The 23,496-nt window shown below is 39.8% G+C and overlaps 1 protein-coding gene across 1 annotated transcript in view; it reads right to left on the bottom strand.

Moving 5' to 3' along the window:
- Window positions 1–10,046: 10,046 nt before the first annotated feature.
- LOC135783639 (uncharacterized) overlaps window positions 10,047–23,496 on the bottom strand; it is a 76,281-nt gene continuing 62,831 nt past the window's right edge. Inside the window, exon 7 of the mRNA XM_065294396.2 lies at window positions 10,047–10,792. Within this exon, the coding sequence (XP_065150468.1) occupies window positions 10,772–10,792 (21 nt within the window). The 3' untranslated portion in view covers window positions 10,047–10,771. The remainder of the gene's footprint in view (window positions 10,793–23,496) is intronic.

The raw sequence follows: 23,496 nt of genomic DNA, 5'->3' as shown, positions 1-23,496 counted from the left end.
CCTGTTTTGGAAGGAATTTTGTCGCCTCATCGGGGCTTCTGTCAGCCTTTCCTCTGGTTTCCATCCGCAAACCAATGGACAGGCTGAACGCGCTAATCAGACTATAGGGCGCATCTTACGCAGTCTCGCTTTTCGCAACCCCGCCTCTTGGTCCGAACAGCTCCCGTGGGCAGAATATGCTTATAACTCCGCTCCATCTTCTGCCACCGGTTTATCGCCCTTTCAGAGCTGTCTAGGGTACCAACCCCCGCTGTTTTCCGCCTCCAATACTGAATCTAAGGCGCCCTCTGTCAAGGCTTTTATCGAACGCTGCAAACGCACCTGGAGAGCGGTTAGGTCCGCTCTTTGTAAGTCTCGGTCCGCTACCCGTCGTGCTGCCAATAGGCATCGCATTAAGAGTCCGCGTTATACGTGCGGACAAAGGGTTTGGCTTTCCACCCTCAATCTCCCTCTCCAATTCCCCTCGCGCAAGCTCGCCCCCAAGTTTATTGGACCATTTCGTGTCGTTAAGATTCTTAGCCCTGTTTCTGTTAAGCTCCGGTTGCCCTCTAACCTTCGTCGCGTTCATCCGGTGTTTCATGTCTCATGTCTCAAGCCCGTCATTCGCCCCCCCCCTCGCCCCGTTACCACCCCTATTCGCATAGAGGGTTCCCCTGTCTATCGTGTCCGTAGACTCCTTGATGTCCGCCCCCGGGGTCGTGGTCGTCAGTTTCTGGTAGATTGGGAGGGTTACGGTCCGGAGGAGAGATGCTGGATTCCTGCCCGGGACGTCCTGGACCGCTCGCTTATTGATAATTTTTATCGCTCTCGCCAGTCCTCCTCTAGTGCGCCAGGTGGCGCACTTTGAGGGGGGGGGTACTGTTACGTCTTTGGATTCTTTCTCTATTTTATCTCTTCTCATTTACTCGCTTGTTAACCCATTAGCGCTTCCCCCAGGTGTTCCTCATTTCCTCACCTGCTCCTCATCTTGTTATTTACCTCCCTATATATAGTTCCCTCTTTTTCCCTTCCTCTGTTGGATTATTATATGATGGTCACGTTGTGTTGTGTCTCACACTGTGTTAGATACGGAGCCGTGCTCCTGTCCTGTCGAGTCGAGTCTTTGTTAATATCAGTGATAAGCAGTTTTTCCTGTGTGTTACCCAGTCTGCTCTCTGTACAGTTACTCTGCTGAGGAGGTGTGTGGAACGAGCCTAGGCTACTCAGGCGCTCCAGTATTTCCCCTCTCTCTCACGAGCCCGTCGCTGCTGCCGCAGCCGGTCACAGCCTGCTTTTGAACGCCGCGGAGTCGGCCAAGTCTGTCTGCCTACCCTTGGTTACACAGCCACGCGGACAAGTTTTGCTTTACCTTTTCAAGGACTGTGACCTCCTAAGTTACATAACCTGAGTGGCGTTGCCTATGTTTTGTTTTTGACTCTTATTTCCCAAGTGCCACTACCTGTACGGCTCGAACTGTGTATATTAAAGCAAAAGACTCACCTGCTAATTTGCCTTTGGTCCTCTTTGTTCTCCGTGACAGATCTACTGATTTACTCATATCATTTACATTTGATAGAATTAACTAACTCATTCAACATATTTAACTTAATCTTGCCAAATTGCTTGTGACTTTGAAACTTATCTCAATGTGTTTGGCAAGTTGGATGAAGAGTTGTGAAATATGCTGATATTTCCACATTCTTTGAAAGGCAGAGCTTGCAGCTCATCATGATGCTTTGCCTCTTTTTGCGTTGGTACCTGAATATTTGAGAAAGATGAGGCCAGGGATGCTCATCCCCAACATCATCACCACCACGACGACAGGAGCTGTCGGTCTCATCTGCAGCCATTGCCATTTCGCTGTATTTTCACTGAATCCACGAAAAATGGCGCCAGATCGTATATTTATTTTGAAAAACGCACCTTGTCATTGGCTAGCACATTTATTGGCTCATGAATCTTACTGCACCTTATAGTTTTAAAACATACATGGATAATATTTTTTGTACATTTGGAAAAAAATAAATGTAGCATACATTGAATACATCATTTTTAAATGACTAAAGTAAAAGTACCACGAAAATATTTCTAACTAAATACTTTCCACCCCTGCTCTTAAGACCAGACTCAGTGAAGTCTTGGCAAGAGTGGAAAGTCTAGAGTGAGATAAAAATAATTCCATGTCCAGAGAAAAGAGGGCAAAAACCACAGTGAAGAGTCTTTTGGGTGATTTGATGGAAAAGAACCTCATTAATGAAGAGCTCAAAGAGAAGCTTGAATTCTACTCTGGGAAGACAAAATTAGCATGTTGAAATTCATGCACATGTTATTCTTACTCGCCTTATTAAACTTCTTAGTTATTATCTGAAGGGAACTTATTAATTTAAATCATAACATTTCAGATCTTCAGATAGACCTCATGGCAAAGCAAGGGCATGAGTACACAAAGGACTACAGAGAGTTTGCGCTCACGCTCCATCAACTGTACATGGTCAAAAGGCATACAAATGCCTCAGAGAGACTCAACATTTCCCTTCCCACATCCACATACAATACAAAGGTAGGCCTAATGTTGTCTGAATTATATTTTTGGAAATTACTGATGCAAACATGTCTTCTCAATTTTTACAGGTGGCTGCAATCACTGGATGTCAAACCTGGCCTGAACAAGATAATGCTGGATATGCTGGAGAGAAGATGCCAGGGAGACCAGGCTAAATATGGATGTGTTTCACTCATATTGGATGCCATGTCCATCAGAAAACATGTGCAATATAATCCACATACACAGCCAATGTCTGGTTTTGTAGACATGGGTGATGGAAACAGTGAGACTGATGTTGCTACTGAGGCTCTTGTGTTCATGGTGGTTGGCCTACAAGGACACTGGAAGGCTCCCATTGCTTACTTTCTGACGAAGTCTCTCTCTCCAGAAACACAAAGGGTCCTTCTCAGTCATGCTTTGCAGGAGCTGCATGCACGGGGCATTAGGTGGTATGTGTAACATTGGATGGTCATGCCTCCAGTGTCAGCATATGCAACCAACTTGGGTGTGAGCTGAAGCAAGACCCACGACACCTGTTTCAAACCAGTTTCTTGCATCCAGTGACTGGCGAGAAAGTATTTGTAATGATGTACGCTTGCCACATGCCCAAGTTGTCATGTAATATGTTGCAGGTAAATAATGATCGTTGTAGACCTATTTGTACAAGTTATGCCTCTGCTGCTAAAAGTTATTTCTAAATATTGTTGTCTGACTGTCCATTTGCACAGTTATGGCTGGACCTGATGATCAACATTTAGCTGTTTGTACTTGTTTGAGCAGTGACTGATTCTTACTTTCAGGCATACAGTCCAATTGCAATGACCACCGGACAGATCAATTGGAGGTACATCAAACATCTCAATCATGTGCAAAAAAGAGATGGACTGCATCCTGCAATAAAATTACAGACAAACATGTCTACTTTAAAAACCACAAGATGAGGGTGTCCCTGGCTGCACAGACACTGAGTCGCTCCGTGTCAGTGGCTCTCAGCTCAATGAGGGATCTTGGGTACTCTCAGTTTAAGGACTGTGAGGCAACAGCACAATTCATTGAGGTAACACAATTAGTGATAATAGAACCAAGTACTAAACGTTTTTATATTTATTTTTTATTATTCATCGGAATGGTAAAGCTCTGTGAATTTGGCTGTAGTAGAAAGTATATCTATGGAAAGGAAGTAAATATTAATACTTGCATGTTTACTTATTGAGCATAAAGTTTAGAAATATGTACTGTGTTTTTGAACTTTGAATAGATGAGTATTGATTTTTGATGAGATATTTTATCTATTACCTAATGAAACCCTATAATGATATCAATTTTAGATACCAATATTTCTGTATAGATTATTGACAGGCTGTTTGATACAATGAATGGATGCAATGCTCATGCCAAATTATTTAAAGATTCCTTGGGTGCTTTGAATTGTATGGAATAAAGCATCTTTGTCAAGAGCCAGGGAGTGCTTGCTCACTTTGGTAACTTTTTCAATTCAATTGTATTTATATAGCGCTTTTCACAATTGTTTAATTGTTTCAACAGCTTTACATTAAAGGATGCAGGAAAAAACACATAAAAATCATAAAACATAAGCAGCAGAACAGTGGTTAAGATTAACCATACAACAAGAGATGGAACACAGCTTCACAGATCTAAGAGTTCTATTAAAATGGTGCTTGTTAGGTTCATGACATGAGTTTATTGTTATTGTTTATTTGTAAGATGCTCCGTTGTTCCGTTATGCATCGAGTTCCTAAGATGCTTCGTTGTTCCCTTATACATCGTGTTCCTAAGATGCTCCTAATTTCTTCAGTTTTGTTTGTGCCTGAATTGTCTTGTTTTTTTTATTGGTGTGTTTTTCAGGTCCTAGATACTTCTTAATGGTATGTATTACACAATATCAACAATATCAATGCAGGTGTCAGAAAGATGGTATGTATATTGATATGATGTTCTCTTGTTTAAATTTTTTAATGCAGTTTTGTTTCTGTTGGAATTATCTTGTATTAAGTGTGTTTCATGTACTAGATGTTTCTAAATGGTAAGCATTACACAACATCAATTACCTGTAAGGTAGGGCAAAATGGTAGGTATCATGTGTTCTGCAATTACACTCCCAGTTCTGCAATTACATTGTTCCAAGATATTGCTCCATTGTCTACAAGTATACTAAACTGATCCCATTCCTAATATATCCACCCTGGTAGCTGTTTCACATGGTGCTTTCTTGGGGTGTCTTCTTGGGGTGTTGTCTCTAATGTAGTCCGGGCCATCATTGTTGATCGTGTGGTGAACCGAGGTCTTACTATGGCAGAAGCTGCCAGATTAGTTGATCCAAATTTAAAAAGATCAACTGTCAATTCTATCATCCGAACATTTTACCAAGAAAACCAGTAAGTGTAAAGGATGTATACCAAGCTCCTGGAGGGCTACTGTCCTGCAGACTTCAGTTTCAACCCAGCTCCAACACACCTGTCTGTAATTATCAAGCAACCCTGAACACCTTGATTAGCTGCTTCAGCTATGTTTAATTGAGGTTGGAGCTAAAATCTGCAGGACGGTAGCCCTCCGGGAACAGGGTTGGGCACTCCTGATGTATACTATTACATTCACAGTAAATTGTAATGCATGTAAATTCATAAGACATGTTACAGTATTCATACAGTATGATTTATTGACAGTATACTCTGTTCTATGCTTAGAATTGACAGAAAATCCCATAGTGGTGTCCGTGTGCTGACTAACCAACAAGAGTTGGCAGTGGTGGAAAGGGTGAAGGCCAGGAATTATATATGGCTCTCAGAAGTAAAGCAGGCAATTGAGGAGAACAATGACACCTTTGCCAATGTGGCAACCATCAGCCTAACCACAGACGGCTGCATTTTAAAGAGGCATCAGGTATCAATGAAACACATTTACCTGGTGCCTTTTGAGAAAAACAATTACTGGGTAAAACAACTAAGGGCTGAGTATGTTCAGGTACAGCACTATACTGTATGTTGTATTACTGTTACTATTTGATGCATCACTTACGTCATATGTATATTGGAACAACACTGTAAAAAGAACTAACCAAAATAGATTTTTTTAGAGGATTATGGTGCTTGACGCTGATGTGAACCATCACAAGTAAATTTTTGTTAATGAAGCGGGCCTTAAACGGGCCAAAACTTGTCGCTGTGGATGGAAAATCATCGGCCAATGGGCCACTGTCCAAGTGTCTGGACAACGCGGAGGAAACTTCTACATGTGTGCAGCTATTTCTGAAGATGTTGTCATAGGACGTAGGCCATTACTTGGTTCCTATAATGTTGCACATCTTAATGAGTTTCTCATAGAAATTGAGCCAGCCTGTCAAGGTGAAGGGGTCACCTATGTAATTGGAAGGACAATGTCAGGTTCCACCACCCAGAGGTAGTTCAAGCATGGTTTCAGGCCAAAATGCTCAAGACAGGCTTGATCCAAATAATGTAATGTGTGCACTAAATGTTTTGTTTTGTTCTCATTTAGTTACATTATAGAAAGTATACCTATGTTACAATTATATCTGAAAAATAAAAACTAATTTGCCCAAGTGATTGTAGAGGATGTCTTCATTGATCCTTCACTTGATAACATATAGGGTGGATATTTTGGAAATTTTTGATTATATAAATGTAAGTAATGTAATGTAAGTGTATTGCATAATGTGAAACAGTGTAATTATGGTACTGTAGCATATTAATTTCAGCACTTTTAAGGCAGAATTGAAACTTGTATCTTGCATTGTTTGCAAAATTCCTTCAAAAAATAGAATCATTTAAGCTTTTTGCAAAAATTTTGTATTTAAAAAATACCCATATCTAAGAGTTTATAAGACGAGAGAAAATATAAATAGAATTAAATGTTTTTTTCCAGTTTTGTTTGTTTGTTTATTGTTTGTTTGAAAACAAAGGGTCTGTTTGTGTGTGTGTGTGTGTGTGTGTGTGTGTGTGTGTGTGTGTGTGTGTGTGTGTGTGTGTGTGTGTGTGTGTGTGTGTGTGTGTGTGTGTGTGTACCTGGTAATTATCACATTGTGGGGACCAATTGTCCCCACAAAGATAGGAATACCAGTGTATACCAGTGATTGGAATACCATGAGGAAACAAGCTTATAAATCAAACAAGATGATGTTTATTGAAAATCTAAGGTACAAGAAAGGTTTTTGTGATGGTTGGGGTTAGGGAATGGGGCAGGTAAGGGGAATAGAATATACAGTTTGTATGGCAGGGGTCGGCAACATTATTGCTTGTTATTATTGATTATTTTGGAAGTCCGTTTTTTATCAGACTATTTTTATTTTACAATAACAGTTTACAAATATGGCTCCTATCATTCCTTCATTCGTTTTTTCAAATTTAAACCAAAAAGAAAATAAAGAAAAACGACTTGTTTTCTATTATTTATTTTCGTAACTAAAATGAAAAAAACAAATAGGCCTAACGACTCGTTTTCCGATTTTCTGATTGTGCGCTCAGATCAAAAATAGAAAAAAATAATGAAACGGGTTAAGCCTTATTTTTATTTAACACCTTAGCAGACATATAGGCCTACCAATGAAATAATTTTAAACAGATTAGGTACTATTGTGGTAACAGATTACAGCCGTTTTAATAATGTTTGAATAGCAACCATGCGCCAGTTTTATTCGCTTACAGTCTGACTTTTGAACTTTTTTCATTATTATTTATTCGTAATAAATAATATGTATTCCCTGATAAAACATATTTGCACTAAATGCTGCACAAAACTGTTCCACTAGCCTACTTGAGAAAAGCCGTAGCCGCGCGGCGATTTCCCCGCTGCAGTGTATGAAACGCCCGAAAGGATTCATGCGCCGCATGATGAAATTTTAAAGTAAAGACGGTAGCGGAACTCTGGGGTACCTATACTTTGGACGGAGCCTGTGGTCTGACTGACAACAGCCCTCTCTTGACAGCGTATCCGCACTTCATTCTGACCACCTGTACAGCTTTAGGAGCTGTTTGGTACTGAAACCATTGTCAGCCAACAACATTATTTTTGTGCAAGTATGTTTGAAATAGTTTGGCAGAAAATAGCTTACTTCATTTGTTAGTGCAATATGGTTTCCGTTTTGCTTAGATATTTGAGTGATAGGCTTTGTCCTATTTAATTTATGTTATTTATATTTCATTATTTTTTCTGTTACATTTTTTCTCTGCTGACAGTGCAATGTTAAAATAATATTTATATTGACACGAACACAATTTTTGTATAGCATTTACAATTATTATAGGTTACTTAATCTCTCTCTTTCAGTTAGAGACATTTCAATTTGAGATTCTGGAAACGAGATTTAGGTTTTGCGGACCCGTCAGGTCAGGAAATAAAGCGTGTGAACACAGAGTGTATTTTAAGCGTTGCTGAATAGAAACTTGTGGGAGCTGGACGAAAAAAAAACAGTCCCGCGCAGACCTCCTTAAACCTTAGGTGTGTATGTATGTGTCCCGAATAAATGATAATTAAAAAAGGAATAAAGTTCAAAAGCCGGACTGTAAGAGACTTTTATGGGAGCATAAATGCCTGTAAAATGTTACCACTATAGTACTTGATCTGCTTAAAATGATTTCATTGATATATGCATATAAAGGTGTTAAGTTCAGGAATAAACAATGGAAAAACAAGTCGTTTTTTCATTTTTTTATTTTTGTTTTTAATCTGACAAAAAACGATTGAACGAAGTAATACACGGACCCATCATATTCCATGATTATAGGCCTATTTGCGGTTGCAAACAGACAAAGAAACAAGCAGAACAACCATGTTTAAAGCAATTTTTAGTGCCGTCTTTCGTCTTTTAAATAGGAAATAAAAACAATGTTGCTTGACAAAAGATCAGATTAAATTCAAAATGTAAAAAAAAATCAGCTGGCCCGCCATCTACTGGCTAAAAAAAATATTGGCCCGCGGCAAAAGTTACTTGCCGACCCCTGTTGTATGGTATAAAATGCATTACGTCTATGGAATGTCCCCACAAAACAAAACATGGAAACCAGAATGTGTGTGTGTGTGTGTGTGTGTGTGTGTGTGTGTGTGTGTGTGTGTGTGTGTGTGCGTGTGGCAAATCATTATAAATTGTTTCTTCAATTTATTAAAATATCTTCCTTTTTATTGCAACTATCTTTTTCTGCTTCTTTATCATATTTATAATGTATGATTTATAAAAACTTATATCCTACTTCACATATTTTGATTTTGGATGTCAGGTCACTTAATATATTTTATCAGAATATTATATTACTGTTAAGTAATGAATATTAAATGAATATTCATTCCTACTATGAATTTTGTAAATATGCCGAACCATGTGTCCTGTATCATAGCTACCTAAACTTCCTACAAAAAACCCTGTGTGAAAATCAGTTTGGTATTCAGTGAGGTATGATTAATTAATCATACAGATACCTGCCATGCAGATTACATTGAGTAGAGCAGGCGACCGGTCTAAGATTTTGGCCCCACGGCTCGACCACGCCAGTAGGCAAAAGTGGTTGATAGGGCGTCTGTCTATATGATGTCTATGGTTGTGCTGCTAACGCAAAGCTCTACCACTGAGCTACATGGGAAGATACTGAGCTATAAAGGAACTCTACGGGAGTTAGGTTTGGGCAACAAAAGCCGTTGTTGCTGCTGAAACCGTCTATAATGGCAGATGGTTTATTTTATAGCATTTTAAAGTATAGTTGGGTAAGGCAATGGAAACCTTTAAAAGAAAACACTGACATTATGGATTAATTAACATAGTCCTGGAAGCTGGGCAAAATGTCAAAAATAATTCATAGTTTATTTGCAGTAGGAAACAGCCCTAATAATTATGCCATCTTTAACATTCACACACTTGGTAGACTTACAGGTACAGTGCATTACAAGGTGTACATTTTATAAGTAGTTTATCAGGAACACAATGAGATAGGAAAACACTCAGTATAGTATAAAAATGTGTGGCAAGGTACAAATGATTTGTGACCTTTTATAAAACGTAAGTCTACTGGAAATAAAGTTATTATTACAGTAATAGATTAGAAAAAAATCTAACACTTTACAAATCGGTAATAACTGGGTAATGTTATGGTAATATATACAGAATTTCATTGTAATATTATTTCTAAACCACATATTATAAGAATTTATTGTACAATATCCATACAATTACTGTGCAGTTTCCAGACAATAACAATGTAAATCGCATTGATTTAAAGGTATAATAAAATGTTAATAACTGTAGTGAATATGTAACTAAAAAAGATCAATGTTCAGGATTTACTTATTCTGAATATTTATGTAATTACATGGGTTACTTTAAAATGTTCAGGCTGGTGTACGTATTACTTCACAATAAGTAAATCCTGCACATTTATCATTCAAGTAAGTACATATTCACTACAATAACTAGCATATTATTATACCTTTAAATCAATGCAATTGACATTGTTATTGTCTGGATATTGCACAGTAATTACTTGTAATATGTGGTTTAAAAATAATATTACCTTGACGTATATATTACCATAACATTACTTAGTTATTACCGATCTGAAAAGTAAAGTCCTACCAAAAATAAAATAATGCTGCAGCAGTACCTGCAAATTGTTGTGATCAGAATTTATGTTTGTCTTCATACAATTTATGCACAATAACTAATCCGATTACATAAACATTAGGTATATATCTTGTTTAATTGCTTTTTAAGTGCAATAAATAGCTAATTAGTTATGACTTAACAACAATATAAGAGAAGAAAATAAGAAGATATAATTGTAGAAATTTTCTTTACAAAAATGGAATTTTGTATAATCTATACTACGCCTCACAAAAAAGCAACTGACATAACAAACTAATAGTTTTTTTTTTAAACAAAACCTTGTATAATATATCATCAACAAACATTTATTTTAGCTACATTCGATGTTTAATGCCTAAAAAGCATGCAAAGAGTGTATCTTCATTGTTAACAGATGGATCACACAAAAAACAATTCTAGTGAATGCATACAGTTTTTTATTGCTAAATACAATTGTTTGTTTCTGTTAAAGTTTCAGGCCATCAGATTCTGTCAATAAATGCATACAGTATATTAAGATGGTTAATAGTAATGAAACTGATCCATAGACTGGAATTTAAAGTAAAAAATAGTCTGTGTCACACTGACAGAACGTTTTTGGAGGAAGTGCTGAGTGTGACCACTTGTTGACGTTGATAGCTGATTTAGTCATAAACAGTCTGAGGCTGTAGAGGAAGCAGGTGGGTGATCAGATTCAAAGAAATTGCACATTATCGTAAATGCAACTTTTCTAAGCATGTGACAATTCTTAGAAACCCATTTAACTATTCCCAAGCTCACTTACTCGCTGTATTCCAAACGGTGAAAACTAAGGCTGGGCAAAAAAATTGACTTTTTGATTAATCGTTTTTTTTACATGGTCAATTAAAATCGACTTTCAAAGGCCACAAATCAAATTTTTTTTTAAATGAAATAGCCTGATTCTGTTTGATCAAGGAATGCAACTTCTTCAGCATACATTTTTCATCTTACATCAAAATTGTATTGTATTTAACATAATTGTATACATTTGAAAATTAGAGATGGGTTCTGTTTTAATGTACCCAAGTGTACCTAAAATAAAAAAAAATGTAATATACAGGTAGGTGGCTCTTAATTTTTTTTATTTATTAATAATTACCAACTTTTTTATATAAATAAAGTATTTGTATTAAATCTATAGTCATTGAGTTGAATCGAGAATCGAGTATAAAAATTGGTCCGAGAATCGCAATCGAACGGAGAATCGAAATTGAATCGATCCGATAGCTTATGAATAGAAATCGAATCGATCCGGAACATCTGAATCGATATCCAGCCCAAGTGAAAACACCAAATTATACTTTATGTTGAGTAGGTCTTCTGATAAATATGACTCTTTAGATCTACAGTAATTAATTCTGTTTCCCAGCAATTATATACTGGTCCAAGTTATACAGAATATATAAAGAGTTTGGTTTCAAAACTAGTGGAACATGTTTATTATTATGTTACTGTCAGGATCCTGCCCGAATCTTGTTTTGTATTATATCTAGTCATGTTGGCAGGGTTCTGACAGTACAATGTTTTGTGTGGGAATGCGTGGTCTCAGTATTGTTTAGATTAGACCACGTATTTCCTGTGTCTCGTCACTTTTTACCTGCTCCCTTACTTGTTTTCACCTGTTCCCCTCCCGTGTTCTGTCCGTTTATCGTTCTGCTTTGTTCCTGTTGTGTTCCAAGTCTAGTTTATTGCTTTAGTGTTAGTTTAGTGTAGTACAGTTCTTTGTTAATGTTTATATTAGTATAGTCTAGTCCTGTCCGTGTTTGTTATATCTAGTTTTATGTTGGTCTTGCCCCATTGTGTGAGGATTTGCAGGAGAGATGAACCCAAAAGCACACGATGTCGGGGAAAACAGAAAACACTTTATTTTACAAACAAAAAACCCACGAGGGGGTGCACAACATGAAACATTAAACTGACAAATAACACTAAGACTTAGACTTGATAGCTAGGCTGAAAACCTACACGAAACACGAGAACACAACACAATGAACCTGCACAGAACTTAAGATACAATGACATTAAATAGAAAAAAACAAACAAGATAAGGAGCAGGAACAGGTGATGGGAGAAAACCAATGATTACTAATAAGCAGGAGAACGAGGAGGCGGGGTCACAAGACAAGACACCGGAGGCACATGCCACACAAAAAACAAGGCATGAACCTCCACATAAAGCCTGGGACTGCCAGAACTCTGCCACCATGACAAAATACAAATATAAACAAGACTTTATGGCAGAGCCCTGACACATTGTGGGTTTTTGTTTCCTGTTTTGTAATAAAGTCGTGTTTTTCTACCTGTGTCTGCGCTTGGGTTCGTTTCAAGCACTCATGACAGTTACCATGTTTTTAATGTGTTTTATTGTGCTACTAAGCTGTACTTTTTTTTAGTTATGAAGGCTTAAATCAAAACAAATCAACTGCAGTTTTAATTTATATTAATTGGAATGGACAATCAAAAATCAAGATTTTTGAAAAAAACCTGTAGTATCTGGATTTGGAACCAAACTCTTCGTAATATTCTATTTGTGACTGCCTTATGACAAAAAGTACTGCAGGGAAATACAAGTTTCAGATGCCTTTGTACACTGTCAAAAATGGTAAAATGGTCCATGGCTGTCACAATAGGGCAGTACCCTTTAAAGAGGTCCATTTAGGTACAGATAACTTTATGTTTACATTTGTTACCAGTAAGTACCTCTGAGGTAGAGGTCTTCTCAGGTCCAAAGAAATGTACCGACCAGAAATGAACTGAATCACTTTATACCCGAACCCGACGTGCATAAATATTTTTTTTATAAAGAAAAACCCGACCCGAGACAAACCAGAGAAAATTAGACCCGAGTCCGACCCGAACTAGTGGCAATTTTTTTAACCCAAATGTAAACGGGACTGACGTGTGTGCATTCTGCAGACCCACACGCAGATGTCAGACAGAAAGAAACTCCGATGGCCTCGCAACCAATTTGGCGAGCTGCTCGATTTGTTTTTATTTGTTATCTGTAGATGACACCAAGGTAACCGGCAAAATGTACATTTAAAATTGACTGATATGTCTGTCTCAATTAAAATTAACCTACCGCCAGCTACACAATGTCACAAGCGCTCTTGGCAAACAGATGAGAGGTTTGAAAAGTTGTAAAATGTTCAACTTCTGTTGCGAGCAACGGCCCTGACTCGACGTTGACATATCTACAATTCTGTTTGGCAATGAGAAAAGTTAATGCTTATTTGTGAATGTACCTTTAGGTTTGTGGTTGTCAATTAACTGGTATTTGCGCCATTATTTAATGCCTACAAAAAGAAAACGTCTCGGGTTACGTATGTAACCCTTGTTCCCTGAGAAGGGAACGAGACGCTGCGTCGCCATAGAGACGCTTTGGGAACGCCTTCAGGTGTGAGTGCGTCTGAATGTGTATATCAAATCCAACCAATGGTGGGGCGTGACGTCACCGGCGGGGTGACGCAGGAGCCGGAAAGCATAAAAGGCGACGTACAACCACGCCCACACTATCTGAAATATTGCCGAAGACGGCTTACAGGTACGCAGGAAGTATGGCAAAGGAGACGCAGCGTCTCGTTCCCTTCTCAGGGAACAAGGGTTACATACGTAACCCAAAACGTTCCCTTTCGAGGGAACTCGCGCTGCGTCGCCATAGAGATGCTTTGGGAACGCTATACCCAATCCGCCAGACTACGAGTGCCTGTCTGTGTGTAAAAAGCACAACTAAGACCTAAGCACCAAAGATCCAGGAGTAGGAGTGAGATCCAACTCATAAAACTGTACAAAAGTGAGCGGTGAGGACCAGCCTGCTGCATCACAGACATCCTGGACAGAGGCACCTGCCCACAGGGCTTTAGATGCTGCCATACCTCTAGTTGAATGCGCTCTGACGGTTAAAGGAGAGGGCCGTCCAGAGGCTTCATAAGCAAAAGAGATAGCCTCGACTATCCATTTACTCAAAGTTTGCTTTGTGGCCGGGAAACCTTTCCGGGCCGAACCAAAGCACAAAAATAACTGCTCTGCTTTCCTGAACTCCGCTGTTCTGAGCACATACATGTCCAGTTCTCGTACTGGACAGAGTAAATTAACCTTCTTTGGCTCGCGTCCTTAAATGGTGGAGGGCAGAACGCCTGCAAGACTATGGGGCATGGTATGTTGCTCAAAACCTTCGGAACGTAGCCCGATCTAGGGTATAGAAAAACCTTTACCATGCCAGGAGCGAACTCGAGACAGGTTGGCGAAACTGAGAGAGCCTCTAAATCTCCTACCCTCTTAAGGGAGGTAATAGCTAGGAGAAATATAGTTTCCAGAGTAAGAAACTTTCTGAAATTATATCAATGGCTCAAATGGTGCCCCTGATAAGTCCTCCAGGACCACAGACAGATCCCACGCAGGGATCCTAAAATGACTCGCAGGCCTCAGCCTCCGAGTGCCACACAGGAAACGCATGAATAGATGGTCTCTACTTAATGAGGGACCGACCACTAAGGTATGAAAGACAGATATAACTGCCACATAAGCCTTAATGGTCAAAGGAGGCAGCCCTGCTGCAAACTGCTCTTATAAAAACTCCAGAACTGTACCAAGGGGCAGTTAACTGGGTCATATAAGTGCTCTTGGCACCACATAATTAAAGTCTTTCTTCAAATGCGTATAATTTCCTGGTGGAGGGAGCTCTGGATAATAAAATAGTCTGCACAACCTCAGTTGAGAGACCCATTTCTATGAGTCTGTCCTCCTCAGAGGCCAGAACCAAAAACTCTAGGCAGGGGTAAAACACAGTGCCCCTTGCCTGAGACTACCGATCCCTCCAGATCGGCCCCTGAAATGGGGAGCCCTCTAGGAGGGAGACCAGGTTCGAAAACCACACTCGGGTTAGCCAACACGGGGCTACGAGCAACAGCTGCGCCTGTGCTGCTGGACCCTCTCCAGAACTCCCGGGAGCTGAGCAATTGGGGAAAAACACACAGGAGGCCCTCAGACCCTTCCTGTGTCATGGGAACCAGTCCGAGTGGGACTGGGTGAAAAAGAGAAAACCAAAAAGTACAATGTGAATTCTCCTGAATTGCAAACAGGTCAGCTTTCGCTTGGCCGAACCTGAGCCAAATTTGCTCCCCCACATGTGGGTGGAGTCTTCATTCCCAAAGCTCAACGCCTGCCGCAGCAGAACGTCTGCTCCATGTGGACTTACATAGATTTTGACCTTATGGTCTTCCATAGCCACTTCCCGGCCTTAGAGGGATGCATCCATCGTAAGCCTGATGTGACGACCTTGAGCCCCCGATATTGGCTTTCATGGGAAAGGAACCAGGGTTTCTTCCATAATACTAAGGCACAAAGCATCTGCGTGTGACCTTGATCATGAGAAACAGGTTGCCCCTCAGGGAACCCCATGGTTAAAAGGATGGATTCTTTACGAGCAGGAGACAACCGTGCCTGCAGTCATTGAAATCCATACCACGCCCAGAAAAGAGGTCCTCTGTGCTGGAGAAACATACTTTTCCTGGCGTTTATTTGATGGGACATTTTTGTCCCTTTTGGCTTTCCATAACTGATCACAGCTAGAAAGGGATGCGTCTGTCATTAATGTTTTGCGGCGACAGACCGCACCTAACCTGGGGCCTGTAAACAAATACCCAAAATTTTTTCCATATTCTTAGGGCACGAAGACATATGCGCGTAACCCTGAACATGTGAAAAAGCCAACACTGGCCTTTTTTGAGAAAGGAACCATAGTTTCTGCCATAATACTAAGGCACAAAGCATTCGCGTGTGACCTTGATTATGCAAAACCGGGTTGCCCCTCAGGGAACCCCATGGTTAAAGGATGGATTCTATACAAGCAGGAGACAACCGTGCCTGCAGTCGTTGAAATCCACACTACGCCCAGAAAAGAGGTCCTCTGTACTGGAGAAGCACAATTTTCCTGGCATTTAGCTGATTGGATATTTTTGTCCTTTTGGCTTTCCATAGCCGATCCTCAGCTTAACAGAAATGCATCTGTCATTAATGTCATGCGACAACAGTCTGCACCTCACTCCGGGCCTTAGACAGAAACCCAGCATTTTTCCATATTCTTAGGGCACGAAGACATGCGCGCGTAACCCTGAACATGGTAAAACGGCCAACACTGGCCGAAAGGAACCATTGTTTCTTCCATAATACTAAGGCACAAAGCATCTGCGTGTGACCTTGATCATGAGAAACGGGTTGCCCCTCAAGGAACCCCATGGTTAAAGAATGGATTCTACATGAGCAGGGGACAACAGTGCCTGCTATCGTAGAAATCCATACTACACCCAGAAAAGAGGTCCTCTGTACTGGAGAAGCACACTTTCCCTGGCGTTTTAGCTGATTGGACATTTTTGTCCTATTGGCCTTCCATAGCTGATCCGCAGCTTAAGAGATATGCATCTGTCATTAATGTCATGCAGCGACAGACCACACCTTACCTCGGGCTTTGAGACAGAAACCCGAAATCTTTACATATTCTAGAGTACGAAGACATGTGCGCGTAACCCTGAACAGGCAAAAAGGGTTGCCCCTCGAGGAAAAACCCTGATTTTAAAACCATCACTTGGTGTGCGATTGACCTAGCTTCAACTCATTCACTTATGTGAAAAATGGACATGACACGAGCAGGAGACATCTGTGCCTGCATCATCGTAGAGTTCCATAATATCCCCAAAAAGTGATCACCTGTGTTGGGACTAACATACTTTTCTTGGTGTTCAGTCTCAACGCTAGGTATCTAGATGTGCAAACACAACATCTCGATGCTGTGCTGCCATCTGTGCTGACTGTGCTAATATTAGCCAATCATCAATATAAATAGTATGCAAATCCCCTAAAAGATGGAATGACGCCAGGACAGCATTTACACATTTTGTAAATGTGTGAAGGGATAGATCTAGGCCGAAGGGAAGGCTGATATTGGTATGCCATGCCCCAAAGGCAAACCTGAGATTCTGTGAGCAGGAAAAATCCATTAACAAAAACCAGTCCTCAGATCTGATTTGAGATAAATGTGAGTGACTGTCAACATCATGAACCATAATTTTGTGACAGTTTCGTGTAGCCTTTGAATAAAAGGAACTCCAATTCCTGCTCTAAAATTAGGCATAGCCTAATTTTCTGTGCATAACACCCATTGAGATATGTTTGGAATGTTTTTCCATGCTATTATATTTTTTACCAAGGGAACCTGATTTACTGTGCTCTGTACTACAAGAGGCAGTGTTCACAGTTAATACAGGAGGGTACTGAGAAGTTTGGGGACCCGTAAAAGGCGGATACAACCCACACTCCCCAGGAGGGCATACCCTGATAGGGCTTTATATATATATTTGACAATGTTGGAGGCTTTAGGGATGAAGCCACTCAGAGCCGGCGCCAGACCATAACTAACAGGGGGGCACTCGGCTTCCAACGGGGGGCACGCAATAGCAACAATAACTTGCAGAAACAAGACATTAAAACAACAAATACAGCAAGCACACACTCATACAACTGGTACAGACTGTCAGTTCATTTCCCGTATAAAGTGCAAAAGACCACAAACTATGCGCAAAACTACTGAACTTCGACCGCGGCGTGAGCGCAAGCTGAGCTCCGCTGCGCTCGCGCTACTCGACGCAACAACAAACCGCCCTCGCGCGGCGCAAGCCATTGAAATGAATGGGCACAGTGCACACCACGTCCTAGCTTTAAAAAAGCCGCTTTACCATAATCACGTCGTAATGCTGTTAACGGTCTATAGCCACACTTCACATTTAAGCTTACGTAATTTAAAACAACGCTAACTTACCTTTAAAATAGCTGAAGACGGCGTGTACGAACATAAACTTCCTTAAAACAGTGTCCTGTTAGTAGGTCCTGGAGATTTGTAAATTCCACCTCAACCTCTAATCTCTGAGTTTGAGCCAGTCTGTGTTTACATGAAGTCAGATGAAGCAGGCGGTGCTGATTCGTTCTAAATGTTCTAATATTCATATTTTACACGATCCATAAAATGCCGCGAAAAAACACGTTGCTAGTATCAAGTCACAAATATGCTAAAGACTTAAGACGGGTGAGACGCGGCAATACATCCAATCAGAGAAACTGGTCTATTTTAATTAAAGAAAACATATATCAACTATATTTTCCTCATTTGATTACATTACAAGTCATGAAACATTCAATGTTTAATTTATTTTAATTATTCTTGATATATATTAAATTAATAAAAACTTTGTAGGGGGGGCACAACAACCTGTTCGGGGGGGCACTGCCCGCGAATGCCCCCCCATGACGCCGGCCCTGAAGCCACTCATGGCAACATAAAAACATCCTCTAAATATAGCCTATTATGTTTAAAAGCTAGCTGAAGTGCTTGTGTAAACATGGTCAGATGGTCTTTTCCATGACTTGCATAATAATGGAGATCAGGAAAGAAAGAAAGCCTCTGGTGTTGAGATTGCACTCATTTTGTAAGAAAACCCTCATCTAATTTGCTGGATGATATAGTTTCTTTTTTTTATATATATATATTTATTTATATATATATATATATATGCTGGTTCATACATATTAAAACTAGCAGTTACGAGAAACAACCTCGATAAACTTTTCATTTAATAGCAAGACACGCGAACATCGTCTGACACAGTCAAACAGTAAAGCACGGGCTACCGATCGGGGCGGGAGAAACCGACATGCGGGCTCCCGAATCCCTCCCGATAGCAATGATAAGTGCACACCGCCTTAGCGGACGCGGATTTGAACCGGTCGGTGAAGAGAAGGGCTGTGTTTACAACATTTATCTCCTCAGAGGTAAAACATTGCATAGAGCTCCCGTTCGGGTTGGAAGTGACCGCAATGTGTGCTTCCAAACCCTCCCGAGGCAGAGCTTTCACGGTCAAAGTACACTAACGTTACACCACCTCAGTGGACGCAGGACTTAAGCCGCGAGAAACTCGATCATTGTCTTGACTCATCAAAACAACGACACACAGCCCGAGTGGTGTGTGGCTGAGTTTAAGCATTTTGGAAGGGCTCTGGCAGCTTAACGTGTGGACGCTCTTCCGGCCATTCGGATTAAACTTCGACACATGCAGCTCGTATACTGAGCTTGATTAAATCATTACATTGCGGAGGGAGGATAGCTATGAGTCCTCACCACCCTGTACTCGAATACATCAACCCCCTCGGGGGAAGATTATACGAGATCACGTCCCTCTCAATGAGGGGAAGTGACTGCAGTGCAGGCTTCCACACCCAGAGGAGGAACAACGGAGCATTTTGAAAGGTAAGTTATCATAATGAACACACGTCACACCGCTCCCTCAAGAGCGGCGTGAGCGTGCTAAGCTCCTAAACTTTCTGATTTCTTATTTTCCTTCATTATCAGCCACACAGTTAAACTATTCAGTCACACAGTTTTTAAGCTATTCAGACACTCTTTGACACACACACACAGATAGCCGTCTGAGGCAATAGAGATAGTGTGGGCGTGGTTGTACGTCGCCTTTTATGCTTTCCGGCTCCTGCGTCACCCCGCCGGTGACGTCACGCCCCACCATTGGTTGGATTTGATATACACATTCAGACGCACTCACACCTGAAGGCGTTCCCAAAGCGTCTCTATGGCGACGCAGCGCGAGTTCCCTCGAAAGGGAACCATAAACATATGCTAATTTGCTAAAATAAAAAAATAAAATATTTGCACTTGTGTTCTTTAACATGCCCCGTCTTAGTAAATCACCTGCAGGAATTTCTACTCCCATCAGTCCTTTTTTAAAATTGCGTTTTCACACGCTAGTTTGCCCTGTTTTGTAAATCTGTCCCTTAAAGTGATAGTTCAACCAAAAATTAAAATTACTCTATTATTTATTCACCCTCAAGCCATCCATGTAACATTTTCCATCCCTTTTCATACAAACACATGTTAGATGTTTTTAAAATGTCCTAGCTCTTCCAATCTTTTTAACATATAAAAATTAGTCCAGCCCCTTTAAGTCCAAAAAGTAATTCACACGGCTCCAAGTAAATCATGGGGTAATTTTCATTTTTGGCCAAGCTATTCCTTTAATTAATGTATTATACAATATTTTATAATTGACATCGGTTGCCTAGGCATCACAGTTCTGGATAGCTGCTATAGGGCTTTGGATTGTGCATGCTCTTGTGGTGCAATATGAGCTTTAGTTACACAGCTTTTTACATCAGGTGATCAATAGTATATGTGAGCCTATCTAAAAAAAAAACATGTATTTTTTGGGAATTTACTGTCTACATAATGTAAACAACATACTGTGAATATATAACCTTTATGTCTTTACAGAGTAATGGCAAAAGATTGAAATAAAAGTGAAATCAGATCACAAGACTTTATATTGGATTTCGCATACAGGGTCACACAATATAAAACAAAACAAAAAACAGTATAGATAAAATGCAGTATGTTCCTGGTGTTCCTTGAGCATATCAACAAAACCTTTTTTACAAAATAAATTTGAATGAATGGGCATATTACTGTAAGCAATACATTCTATGGATTATAAAGGGATCATCCAGCCAAATATTAATATTCCCCCATGATTTTATCACCCCCAAGCAATCCTTTACAGAGGTAATCGGTGTTGCCAAGTCCGCTTATTATAGGCGACTTTGGGCTTGTTTTTCTGTAAAGTCGCTAACAACTTTTGGTAGTTGCGGGTCATGTTTTTTTGGGCTTGTTTCTAAAGTGTAGTTGCTTATTTGGACTTGATCCCAGCTCCAAAAAAAGTTGTCAATCAGATATTTTCTATATGTTATTTAAAGGTGACATGGAATGATTGAATGGGGTATTTATCCTTGTTCTGTGATGTGACATGTAATGCCTTAGATTACAGGGGTGTCAAACATACAGCCCACAAAGGTGTCCAATCCACAAAGGTGTCCAATCCGGCCCGCATGATGATTTATACAGTTTTATTAAATATGAAATACATATTTTAAAAACCCTTTCAGGCGGGTGTCTAGTTCCTCTTTAATATGAGAGACTTGCAGAAAGCAGCAAAACACGGAACATAGACTAAACACGGTGCCCAAAAATCTTGCTGTTTTATTGTTACTGCTCCGCTAAAGATCCACTGATTCCGGTATTCCACTTCGTGTTTTCCCGCCCGCTCCGCAGCGTCACTGTGTCCACTCTCTGCCTGGAGAGTGAAGACGACAGTTTCCGAAGTTTATTGCATTAACAGGTAGATTCATTACATTAAATCAGTTTTTAAACAACAGAATTAGTAATTTGGAAGATTGTTTATGTATTTCTTCCGGTAATGATTTGGTGTTGGTGTTTTAAAAGTGCTAACAACTTAACAAGCAAACAACAACAGAATAGCCTCATTCTTAGTATTAACGTAACAATACTTGTCTAATCGATGTAATCTTCCCGATCAGATCTAAATTAATATAAACACAAAATTTGCTGTTGATGGCACACTTTGTAAACAAAAAATACAAAAAACACCAATGCCTTCACAAAATAGTGACAGAGAACGGAAAGAGGTAAATCATATTGAATATTTAGCAGATTGTCACACTTTAATTCTTGTTATTATATTTCCCATTATAACCACATGCTAGTAATATAACACATCATATTTATAATACTTTATTTAAACCATAATAATAGTACCACCCCCCTTAGTGCCCTTTTTGGTTTGGGCCACTGCCCCATCTAGCATTTTCATTTTCTAAATAAATTACAAATATATTCTAAAGAAAATTGAATGGTTTATAAATAATTTTGGCATTACGGAATAATGCAAAAGAAGTTCAATTAGGCTTTTCAACCTAAGGTCAGTGGATTTTGTACAGATGTAAATTTGGGTGTATAATATGTACAGTATGAGTGTGACCTTATGAAATGTAGTTTTCACAGAGCTGTGTGTTTCTCTAGTTTTCTTGCTGAACAAACTAATTAATTGGTTTGTTTAGTTAATATTAACACAATTATCCGGCCCTCACATCATGGCGTTATTTACCAACTGGCCCGCAGCCTAAAATGAGTTTGACACCCCTGCCTTAGAAGCTTCCTAAAAACCTCTCTCAGATAGCTCTATTAGCAGAGCTGCCAACTTCTGAGTTCAGCTTGGAGTGAGATTTTTTTTTGGATGGGGGGGTTGTGGTAATAATTTTTTTATAAGTCCTAACCATTTGCCAATTGATAATAGTGTGGATTTTAGCTATTTCTGTGTTAAATAGTTGGAAAAGACTGCGTTAAAGCAGACATATCATGCTTTTAAGTCTGTCCTTTTTATATATAAATCATCTATTTGAGGTCTATATAAAGCGAAACTCCAATGCTTGGTTGTGAATTCCTCATTAATATAGCTCCACAGGCCCCCTTTTTACCCCTTTTCTGATGTGCATCTGAGAGCAACTCATTTTGGTACTGTCTTTTTAAATGCACATCATACCCTGCCCCCTCTCCAGGTTGCAGAGGTGACACTCCGTTAAACTCCACCCCGTTCGGCCATTTTTGTAATTTTATAGCAGAGATACTATTATCTAGCGGCACAGAAACTTTTTATTCACTCGTTATTCACAAAATGTCAACAACGGAAGACTTGTCCATCCAGCCGTACATGTTCGAGCCAGACTCGGAAACAGAGCGAGATGAAAAAGAAGACGACGAACCTGCAGAACAACGTCTTCATATGGAGGTATCGCAATGGTGTGAGGCTGCAGCCTCCGGAGGTCGCATTTCTTGGCTGCATACGTCATCAAGACAGTCTTATTTCAGAATATTAAAAATTATAAAGTTGACTATTATTCTTAGTTAATTGTAAGTTGTAATATGCTCATGACTTGCAAATTTAATGCTCAGTTACGAGAGCGTAAGAAATGTACCCATATCTGTGGGTAAAGTCATTTTTGTGTGCCCAAAGCACTTCAAGGATAACTAATTCACCAATCTCCACCAGTATAAAGAAGGATACACAATGAGGCTTATGGACATGGGGGGGCATAGAAAATTAGCTTATTTGGGGCTTGTTTTTACAGGCCTGGTCGCTTATTTGTCTTGCGAGATCTGGCAACACTGGAGGTAATCCACAAGGCGCTCCAATGGTCAATAAAGATCTTCTGCGGGTAATTGACTTGTAAGAAATATTTCAAACTTTGTAAACTGTAATAACTAGCTTCCGGTAAGGATGCCACCTTAGACTCAGAAAGAGTTTTAGCGTATTGAGCATTGGTTGCCATGGGTACGTTGTGCAGTGACTCTCGTCCAAGATGGCGTCTTTACCGGAAGCAAGTTACTATAGTCTATACAGTTTAAAATAAGGATATTTTTGTACAAAATCGCATTGAT

This window comes from Paramisgurnus dabryanus, chromosome 2, assembly GCF_030506205.2.
Source record: "Paramisgurnus dabryanus chromosome 2, PD_genome_1.1, whole genome shotgun sequence".
Taxonomy (NCBI): Eukaryota; Metazoa; Chordata; class Actinopteri; order Cypriniformes; family Cobitidae; genus Paramisgurnus; species Paramisgurnus dabryanus.
The sequence above is the reverse complement of the archived record's forward strand: the minus strand, read 5'-3'. Positions and strand labels throughout refer to the sequence as shown.